Source organism: Sinocyclocheilus anshuiensis, unplaced genomic scaffold, assembly GCF_001515605.1.
Source record: "Sinocyclocheilus anshuiensis isolate Anshui unplaced genomic scaffold, SAMN03320099.WGS_v1.1 scaffold1895, whole genome shotgun sequence".
Lineage (NCBI taxonomy): Eukaryota > Metazoa > Chordata > Actinopteri > Cypriniformes > Cyprinidae > Sinocyclocheilus > Sinocyclocheilus anshuiensis.
The window spans coordinates 447,534-458,974 of record NW_015549974.1 but is presented as its reverse complement, the minus strand read 5'-3'; the positions used below and the strand labels follow the sequence as shown (position 1 = coordinate 458,974).

The 11,441-nt window shown below is 37.9% G+C and overlaps 2 protein-coding genes across 2 annotated transcripts in view; one reads left to right on the top strand and one right to left on the bottom strand.

Moving 5' to 3' along the window:
• The window catches only part of LOC107660972 (G-protein coupled receptor 98-like), a 135,506-nt gene extending 132,374 nt beyond the window's left edge, over window positions 1-3,132 (bottom strand). The window contains exon 1 of the mRNA XM_016450410.1: window positions 2,826-3,132. The gene's annotated coding sequence lies outside the window, so the exon portion shown is untranslated. The remainder of the gene's footprint in view (window positions 1-2,825) is intronic.
• Window positions 3,133-7,269: 4,137 nt separating this feature from the next.
• The window catches only part of lysmd3 (LysM, putative peptidoglycan-binding, domain containing 3), a 6,210-nt gene continuing 2,038 nt past the window's right edge, over window positions 7,270-11,441 (top strand). The window contains exons 1-2 of the mRNA XM_016450415.1: window positions 7,270-7,445; window positions 8,267-8,536. Of these exons, the coding sequence (XP_016305901.1) occupies window positions 8,273-8,536 (264 nt within the window). The 5' untranslated portion in view covers window positions 7,270-7,445; window positions 8,267-8,272. The remainder of the gene's footprint in view (window positions 7,446-8,266; window positions 8,537-11,441) is intronic.

Below are 11,441 nucleotides of genomic sequence, written 5' to 3'. Positions count from 1 at the left end.
CCCCCCCCCCCCCACCAATGTTACCACAATGGAGAAATACTTTAAGATTTGTCAGGTTTTTTTCACTATTTAAAAAAAAAAAACAAATGGGAAAGTTTTATTTAAAAAAAAGAGAGAAATGTGAAAATGTGTATACTGACTGGTTCTCGTACATCACTACCATATTTTTAAACACATACTTTGGCAAAACTCTAAATCTCCAAAATATCAAACACACTGCATATGGAACATGTGCAGGTAGTTTTGTTTCAGCTCCAGCAATATGAGTATGTTATGATTTTACAAGACTGATTTCTGAATCAACCATTTAACTAATAAAAGCTACTTTTATTAAGTACAGTATATCAATGTAGTTTATGGGTCAAAAACGAGATGTCCCCTTTTGGTGACCTCATTAAACTATATTTATAAAAGTGTTTTATATGCACAGAAACCAAGCAAGTGTGTCTGCTTTAATGCAGTGTCTACTTTAATGTTTCAAATAACTTTTGTAAAAACAAAATGGCAAAATATGGGTGAAATAATGTTCCATGATCATTCGACGTAACAGATATAATTATGTACAACAGACTTATTATTCTGACCTGTACTTATTAAAATGTACAGTATAAATGAATAAGGGATCATACTAAATTCTTGATGACAAATTGGTAAAACCTAGTGGTCTGAAGGATAGTGGCAAAGATTGGTAAATATTTAAAATGACACTTAATTAGTATTTTGGGGCTGCACTGTGATCCTTAAACAGTCTTTTAATGTCATCTAATGATTCTTGTTCTAAATATGTCTTTTTTGGTATACAAACTATTGTTACACTGAATTACATGTTTTTTTCCCCCTGTAAATTATGGTAAAAATGTATAATACCCATTATTTTTTGCTCAGAAAAAAATAATTAAAAAGAAAAAATAAAGCTGTACTTTTATAGTTTGCTTGAGAACCCAAAATGTATCGTTTTGTACCCATAAAGGGTGCATATTAGTACCTTACAAGAACATATTAATAACTAAAGTGCCTGTCCTATATCCTATACATACACAAAAAGTAAGTCGTGCCAACTGGTTTGCAATAAAACATGGCCTCAAGAAAATCTGCTCAACACAATTGTGCTTCAGACATATGGAAGAGACGGCTTCTGTTGTCAATGAACAGACTCAGCTGGTGAAGTACAAAGGGAGAGTGCATTAGGAAAGAGCCATTTGGGAAAACAACTAAGACAACAAGTCTGTTTAATGAAAAACACAACTAAAACATGTTTCTCTGCTGCAGCATAGCAGACAGTTCTAACAACAGCCTTCCCCATAAAAAAAGACATGGATAGGCTTGTGCGGTAAGGGAGGTAGCTTCCTCCAGCTTTAATGTTTATTCTTTTGTCTTAAGTCCACCTGTCTCATCACGCAGGACCCTGTGCGGTCCGTTTCCTTGTGGCATCAATCACAGAGTGCTCCGTCTGTGAACAGCGCCTTCGCACATCTCAATGGATTTAGTGTTTATATTACATCCTCTCTGTTTTCTCAACATGTAAGGCCCTATTTAAGGGGAGGTACAAAAACAGGGGCTACCACTGCAAATGTTACACCCAGCCGTGAATCACATGCACTGAATGATGCTCAACTGAAGCTGTATAAGGGGGGTACAAGAAGATCATTCAATCCATTGAGTCCACAGTGCATCTATTCAGTAGATAAAGGGCGCCCCTAATGAATTAAACACGAAACAGTATAAAACAGACTACCAAAGATGGCAGTTGATGCATTAAAACAGAAGAAAGACTGGATAAAACCATGTTGAATGCATCTAGTTTACTATAATATTGGCCAGTGTGGGTAGTAAGAAACTACATGTCATGTTGGTATTTAGTCCAAATAGTAATATTATTTCAAGTGACATATGCATAATTAACCTACAGACACATTTTACTACATATTAATTGTTAGGCCTACATATCAGGCAATAGCAATAAACCAATACTGGTTGTGGCCATGAAATTCTTATTTTATTTTTAGTCAAAATAGTATAAGATCATTCTTCCGTGTAAACAAATAATTATAATCCAAAAGTAGCCAGATTCGAGTGTCATATAAAAGATGACGTCACTGATTATTACTGGTAATTAGTACCAGATAACATTTCAGAAATATGACTAATTCACGCAGGGTGTTATCTACACGCAAAAATAGTGACTCTAAAGTGAGAAGGGCCCTCATATCATTTAAACTGATGGAGGAGAGAAATCACAGTCGAGTTTTGGATGACAGGGGGCTTCGCGAGCGCGTCCCATCTCAAAGCCCCTGAGTGGGGAGGAGCCCCGCCGACTGTTGTTTTATCTCAATGGGAGCGGGAGGAGAGACACAAAGCGCGTTGAAGACCCTCACAGTAACCATGGAAGCGCAGGAGAATGGCCTCTCATCCGCAACCGATATTAATTGATTAAACGTTAACATGTTTATAAACGATTTTATCTGATGTGTTTATTATCAGGAGGAGGAAGAAAAGACTAATCAAACCAATCTGTCAATTGGCTGTAGGCGCAAGAAAAGTGTACGCGAGTTCAAAGAGTATGCGTTGTGACCATTATGCTAAAGCAAATACTGTGACAAACATTTTAAAAACAGTTTAAATTTAATGTTTTGGCCATTGTGAGAAACAGCTTATTAAAAAAACTGCAAACGTATAAAACAAATATATCGTGTAGACTGAACTATTGTAAACTGAAGGTTACGCTTTGAAGCCCTTGTGTCGCGCTGACCGGGGTAGCCTATTTCACCAAATTGTTGCACAAAACAATTTAAAAGGACATGTAATGCGATGCATAAGTTACTTACCTAACGATTTGTTGTAACACTCCAAGGCAAAAGACAAAAGGTACGGGGTAAATTAAACCGGTCAGCGCTGTGTCCGTCAATGTGATGACAAATGCATCGTGACAATCGCACTGCGCTTCCACTGTTCCCGGACAGACGTTGTTCTTGAACAGCTCAATCAGTTTGGGTAAGAGAGTGTTTTCTTACAGGGCGCTGGGTGGATTCTCCAGTCCATGCGGTGTGAGTGTGGATGCGCGTAAAGCTCGACATGCGCTGCCATCCAGTCCGTTAGGCGCTTGTCCCGTCTGAACTAGTGGACTTGGGTAGAGCACTTGTCTTGTCTGAGCAGAGATGTGCTAATCTCATTAACCTCCGGGGCTTGACAGATCGAGGGAACAGCTCCACCCAGCGATCTGTCTTCCTCAGGCGGAGAGGCTATTTGGGGAGGTAGGCAAATGCAGTTTCTAAAATCAACCTGTGGCGCACCGCTACACTGCAGCTCTCTGATGATTCCCACAAACGATTCATACGCGAAACACCCATGATTAGACAGGACTTTCACTAGCCACTTTAATAAATCAGCCTTAATTTACTAGAGGCTGGTGTATTTTAAAACGGACGTAGGCTATAACTATTACCTATTTTTGATTTAGGCTACAGTGCACTGTGCACAGTATAAATGAGCACACCCCCTTTGAATAAATATTAAAGATGTATTTTCTTTATGATCACTAATACAATGCATAGACAAAATGGCAAAATCCAAATGCATTAAACATACACTTAATAAAAACAGAGAAATATATGTCACAAATATCTGTAAAAGAAGTAAATTAGCCGATTTTGTTTAAATGAAGGATTGCAGAAACACCCTAGATTTAATTCAACAAATGTGTAATATTCTAGTACTTAGTATGTCCTCCGTATTTTTAAGTATACTGCACTGACCCTTCTTGGCACCAAGTGTACAAGTTCATGACAAACATCTACCCTGTTTAACTCATGGAGTATGACCTCTTTAACTGATCTGGTCTTTAATGGGAAGTGTTGTGTAACACGTAAAGATTGGATGAAATGCATGTCCACTGAAGGATTTTCACCTTGGGAGAATGCATATCATCATTGTCATGTTGCAAAAATGCAGGGAATCAGGAAAGAGTTGCATCTTCTGTTTCAAGATTTTGTATTTCATCACACAGTGGTGTGTGAATTCATAACAGCATTGATAGTGCATAACGCCCTCACATCTTCAGCCCTATACAGTACATCACTTTATAAGAGCTTTACTACTGAACTTAACTGTGGGAACCAGGCACTTCTCAGTGTACTCCTCCTCTAGAAACACCATAACATTTTGGATGCTGTTAGATTCGAAATGACTGACTTGGTCTCATGAGACCGGAGTATGGATTCCTAGAAGTCTATATTGGGCCTATCTATACTGTACAGTATTACTGTACATCTATACGTGGGAACTAGCCTTTATGACAGTTTTGATGTAGATATTCAGGGACATAGCCTTATTAAGAGCTTAGTGATTGATGAACAATTACTAAATAATAAAATATCCCGATGTATACCAAGTGCATTACTAAGAAGAAAGTATAGAGCTGTTCAGTCATGATGCCAATTTGAACTGCACATTTTAGCATCCTGTACTAATTACACATACATTATACAGGGCAATATATATTCCCAGTGTGCAGACCACTACACTGACTTCCACCTGAAAGTACACCAGCAAAACCTACCTGACTTAAACCTGTCTGCAAAGTACAATATGTGACGTACATCAGTGGGAGAGGAGCACCAGCTGGAAAATGAAATGTGCACAAAAGAACAGTACAACATATACCACTATTTTTTTTCTACATTAATGTTTATTTTATATATTTACTTTATGGGTATATGCCCGTAAATGTGCACTTATATATACATAGTGTATATATAAATATCCACAAATATTTTAGTATGTATCTCTGCTAAAGTGAGATCTATACAAATCTGTATCTGTTATTTTTTTTTTTTACTGGCATTACTTTGCCCTGCTGATGGAAAAAAACCTCATGATTACACACAATTAAAGAGGGTGCAAATAATATTTATTTTGTTAAAATATTTGGTTTTGGATGTTAAATTTAGGTTTTAAAATTCTACATGTAATGCAACTAGTGGTGTTTTTATGATATCAGTGGGTAAATGTACGTAAGAAGTCTCTTACAATTATGCAATAAAGAAATTAAAGTTCCTTAAAGTATATCATCATTATATAAAAGATGGTAGACGTTACAGAGCACCACCTTGAACTTGAAAGACTCTGTCTGTAGAATTTCATTTGTGCCAGTTATAACACAAATTATGAGACATAAAATAATTTCTTACCTGTGGCTTTCTCTAGTAGATAGCTTCCTCTGTCATTCACATCGATTCACAACCAATGCCTTGAGCTGGGACTCAACATAAAGCAGCGTCTCTGGGAGACCCTCAACTGTCTTGCACTGGTGGAGACAGAACATCCTGATGGACGTGTGCTCATCACTGAGAGCTTCTCTACAACCAGTAGGAAAAGCTTCGCTCCTCGGGGCCATGTGGAAATCAGAAAAGAGCCCCTTCCGGAGGAACCTCAAAGAAAGAAGCCCAGACACTGAGTCATTACAGTGGGACCTACTGTACAGTACGTATGTAAATACTGTATATACTGTAGTTATAGTTTAAGTTTGTCGAGTATGTTTTTAGCACATTGCTATGTGGTTGTTTGGATGTTTTTGATGATTATCAGTGCATTGATTGCAGATGTTGTATGTAGTATTTAGCACACTGCAACATGGTTGTTGATATTTTGGGTGGTTTCTTGTGTCCTTGCATGCATTTGCAGAGGTTTCTGATCAGATGTTAGCGTATTGCTATGCAGTACCTGGACTCTTCTGTTTTTAGTGTGTTGCTGCATTGATGTTAGGGTGTTTTGAGTGGTTGGTTGGCTCGGGTTGCTTTTGAAGAGTTAAGTTAGGGTAGGTTAGGGTCACACGGTTTGCAGCTTGACATGCTGTGAGGGCTTGTGTGCATCAGTGATGTTGAGAGCTACGCCACTGGTACTTCACAACTACTGCTAGGGTCACCCATAATGGACAGATCTCAGCTAAGATGCCAGACGAAGACAAACCACCTAATTCTGGACAGTAGCAGATCAGTCCTTCAGGTTAGACACTCAGCAAGCTACTGGGGAAGAGATGAAAACTGATCAGAGCTGCGTTCCCAAAAACATTGTACGCTTAAGTACATCATAGACCCATTGAAACCAATGCAGCTACAATGAACTTACAGTGGCATGTGAAAGTTTGGGAACCCCTTGCAGAATCTGTGAAAATGTGAATAATTTTAACAAAATAAGAGCGATCATACAAACTGCATGTTATTTTTTATTTAGTACTGTCCTGAGTAAGATATTTTACATAAAAAATGTTTACATATAGTCCACATGACAAAAAATAGCTAAAATTATTAAAATAACCCCCTTCAAAAGTTTGGGAACCTTTCTTAATACTGTGTGTGGTTACCTGGATGATCCAGATGATTTGTGATGGTTGTTCATGAGTCCCTTGTTTGTTCTGAACAGTTAAACTGAGCACTGTTCTTCAGAAAAATCCTCCAGGTCCTGCAGATTCTTCCGTTTTCCAGCATCTTTTGCATATTTGAACCCTTTCCAGCAGTGACTGTACGATTTTGAGATCCATCTTTTTACACTGAGGACAATTGAGGGACTCAAACACAACTATTAACAAAGCTTCAAACATTCACTGATGCTCCAGAAGGAAACACGATGCATTAAGAATTTGAAGATCAAGGTAAATTGTACTTAATTTGTCTTCCGGGAAACATGCAAGTATCTTATGTTGCTTCCGGAAAGGCAGTACTAAATGAAAAAAATATATATATATTTCAACAAAATAAGGAAAATTTGGAAAATCTTCATCCTGTTCAATAGTTTTCACCCCCCGGCTCTTAATGCATCGTGTTTCTGTCTGGAGCATCAGTGAATGTTTGAACCTTTTTTAACTGTACCAAGATGCTTTTGGGAAACACAGCCCAGACTAGCTAAATCTGAGGACAGGCGAGTGGCATCTGTCTATAAGCACTTTATTTCACCACATTAATTTATCACATTATACATACATCTTAATTTACAGTGCTATGTCCAATATGCACATTATACAAATTGGCATGGAATAATTAAAATAAATAAATAAATAAATCAAGTTAAATCTACTTTTTCACTGAAACCACGGCGTGTGTGATGTTGATTAGTGAAAATCATTTCAATATAACAACAACCAGTAATCTGAACTTCATTAACCAGTGCTTATTTGTGTATTAATAATCAGATATTAATAACAACAACAACAATAATAATGATCATCATCACCATCTTTATACATAGTTACCCGTACCGAAGTTGTTGATGATGTAAGGGAAACACGGAGCGATGTCGATGATGTCAGTGCGTGCTCACGCTGTCTCTGTGTTGACGTGGCTTCTCTGTCTGTCTCCAGTAATCCAGCAGCTGAAGTAACGTAATGAGGCACATAGCGGAAACTGGAGAATGCCATAATCACTAAAGTCAAGCGGACCACATTCGTTTCTCAGGTAAACCGCACCAAAATGATAAACAGAGGATTATTGAGCGCTAGTTTATTACCTGAAATCGAGATGGACAGCAAATCACCGTTTGTTGATATAAAGTTTGGTTAGCATCATTAGCACGAGATCATTGACCCGGTTTACTAGAGGATTTCAAGGTATTGTTTAATCACGGCGTGATATGTTTACAGGAATTGCGGTATTATTCTGCATTCTAAGAGACTATTTCGTTTCTTTATTCAGATGAGATAATGAAGTTGTGTATCGTAACGCTGGCTAAAATAAAATGCTAACTGACCTACGTAGCTTTTACTTTTATAAACCTTTCTAAGTGACTATTCTATAATCATCGCCGTTTAGCGTTTACTTCATGTGCTTAAAAGTTGTTTGGTCAGATGTCTTTGTTAGTTTCTTGAATATAAAACGTGTATGTTAAACTTTTGAAGTCATGTTTACATGCTAATACGTGTGTAACGTTAGCTGCTAGTCAGCGCTACCTGCGAGTGCCAGGCCACGTAAGAAATCCAGTTCACATGGAAAAACTAGTTAATCTTTTTTGCTGTTTCAACATAAATTAGCTAGTGAAAATTCCTAAAATAGCGTCTGTCAATGTCGGCCAAGGTTGAATTTTGTCTTATCAGCAGTGTTAGCTGTTGTACACTGCAGAGTACGCCTACAGTAGGCGACTAAGATATCAATCCGTATCTCATTTTCCCTAACCTCAGCTATTTCCAAATAACCTCAGAACCATCAAACATAGAGTAGTTTGTGAAGCACACGCATGTCCAACAAAAACTTAATTCATCTGCCTTTTGTTCGTTTTACAGTGAAAAATGACTGGAAGGAACCAGCACAATGGTTTCCAGTTTGCAACCACGGTGCAGCCACCCACAGGTGGTTACATGTCTGCTTTTGGAAACAACTCAGAGACTGACTACTCAGAGGAGGATGGAGAGACCTTTGAGCTGCGTTCCAGAGGCAGGGAGAGGCATCGCAGGAGCACATCTACAGATCGCAAGGACGATATTGTCTACTTGATACGGGACATAAAAGAGGAAGATACGCTGATCAGTATTTCTCTGCAATATTTCTGTACTGTAAGTCAGAGTTCCCTTGTTGTTTTTCTGTTTCAGTATGTTCATAGAAATGCAACAGGCATGACTAGGGCTGGGTATCGAGTTCGATACTTTTTAGGCACCGACCGAATTGCCTCGATACCATCGAGTATCGAAAAACGTCTCGTCGTTCGGTACCAAATTTCGATACCTAAGGGGTTAATCTCATCACCGTCAGTGAGCCAATAAAGGCCCGGGTATACTTCACTTTCCGCGTTCCGTTCCGTCTGGCGCTCAGCCGTGTCCGCACAGCTTTCAAAGTATACTCATCCGCGGATGAGTGCAGACGGACGAGCTCAACACAGGCGCAGTTTGACTTGCGCTCTGTCTCAACTTTCACCTCGCGCATGCGCTGTTGTACGCGGACCGTCCGCGCGGTCTCAAAAAAATTGCCTGCACGCGGACGGGGTGCACGGCTGTCCGCGAGCACCTCCTGATGACGAAAATGACGTAATGTGGACGCGGACGGCCGAAGTATACTTTGGCCTTAAGCCTGCTGCACTAGCCGGTGTGTTCGACTAGAAGAGGTGCGGCGCAGATCTATCAGTGTTTGACGTCCGTGAGAGCGATTCGAAAGCGCACGGAGCCGGAACCGGTATCGAAGTCAAGGTATCGGTATCGATATCGAACATTTTTGAACGATACCCAGCCCTAGGCATGACCATGAAATCTTATGAATGTAAAGTATATTGTTGTATATCATTATACTTGAAATCTGGAATAATACTTTTATTTATTAATTAAATCTTAAATGTAAATTTTAAAGGGATAGTTTTAGTCCAAAAATGATATATTTTGACCTCACTATTCGGGGAACAGACACAGTCTTTATAGATATAGAAATTGTGTCATTAATTACTCCCCCTCATGTCGTTCCAAACCCTTAAGACCCAATTTTATGAAGCTACGGGAATACTTTTTGTGTGCAAAGAAAACAAAAATAACGACTTTATTCAACAATTATTTTCCCCCGAGTCACCCTGGCACCATTTTGGAGAGTACGATGACGATATTATGCTTTCCTCTGAATGTAAACAAGGTGCAGTGCATGTGTGTTCTACGTCAGCAGCACCATGCGCATTCGTTGTTTACGTGCAGATCAAAGCAAGAATAAATAGACCGATTGCCCCCTAAAAACAATGAAAAAACGTGTATTAAAAAAAAAAAAACATATGTGCAAGAATGGATCTTTTAGATAATTTTTTTAGTACCGACTTCGTACCGAAATACCGGGTCTTTTGACAACACTAATCTGGAGATATACTTACCCACATCAAAGAATGTATACCTGGACAAATAATGATTTGACTAAACACTCACGTATAGATTTTTGGTCAATTTCTGCATAGTGCAGATGATGTTGAATTAGTGAAAATTTAAACTTCAGTATTAAGAGATCATAAGGATATAATGATTAAAATCAACAAAGATGCTGAAAGTCTGGCTGGTCCTAAAACAAACTATTGGAAATTAAACAAAACCTTGTTAAGAGAATGAATGGTTATTTTACCAATGTCCTTACTACGTTTCTGTGCCTTGACCGTGGTAGGACCGTTGCCACGTAAGATTGCATGTATTAAGTGTAAATTCTAAAAAAAAAAAAAAGTGTAAATTCTTCTTAGGGTTCATAAAACAAACTATTGGAAATTAAACAAAACCTTGTTAAGAGAATGAATGGTTATTTTACCAATGTCCTTACTACGTTTCTGTGCCTTGACCGTGGTAGGAACGTTGCTGTCTATGGAGGGTCAGAAAGCTCTCGGATTTCATCAAAAATATCTAAATTAGTTATTTATTCATGTCTTAAAATGGCTTGATTGTAACTCTACACCCTTACGTCATTGAGTATAGGTGGATCTATGAATATTAGGGGTGTAACAATACACGTATTCGTATTGAACCATTCGGTACGAGGCTTTCGGTTCGGTACGCATTACAAACCGAACGATTCATTGGACTAATCCTATTACATTTGGAAAATAAAACAGCTTAAAGTGTGTGAAATATAATGTTCTCAGTGCCACTGGGCTCAACAAGGCAGCTTAAATGACGTAACAGGCAACGTGCTGTCTGCCCAGTGGCATAACGTTAGCGGACTGGCACGCAGGACACATACTGCGAAAGGTCCCGCGATAACCTCCCCTTGTTGGGATGTATCTAAAGACGATGATCTTGTATCGATGATAGCTAGAGATATTGTCAAAAACATCAATTATTGGCAATATTAAGATATTTGTCATTTCCAATTAATGTAGGCCTGTTACATTCTTATTTTTATTAGGCCTTTTATTATTATTATGAAGTTACTTTTATTATTAAATTAAAATGACAATTAATTTGCCCCGCAATAATTACCAAATAACTGACGTGCTGCGAGGATAACAAAAGATTAGGCTATATATTTACTCCTCAAAATGTTTTTAAAAAAGGTATTTTAAAACAGGTCTATAGGTGCATCTCAATAAATTAGAATGTCGTGGAAAAGATTGTTGGCAATATTAAGATATTTGGCATTTCCAATGAATGTAGGCCTGTTACATTCTTATTTTTATTAGGCCTATTATTATTATTAAATTACTTTTATTATTAAATTAAAATTACAATTAATTTGCCCCGCAATAATTACCAAATAACTGACGTGCTGCGAGGATAACAAAATATTTCCTCCTCAATTAAAATGTTTTTTTAAGCATTTCACTGTAAAACATGACTATTATACAATGAATTATAGGCCTATGATTAAAATATTAACACTTCAGTCATCAATAAAAATCAATGAAATAAAATGCTTTTATTTCAAGCACCGACTTACAAAAACAACCTGTTTAAAGGGGTCATATGATGTTGCTAAAAAGAACATTATTTTGTGTATTTGGTGTAATGAAAT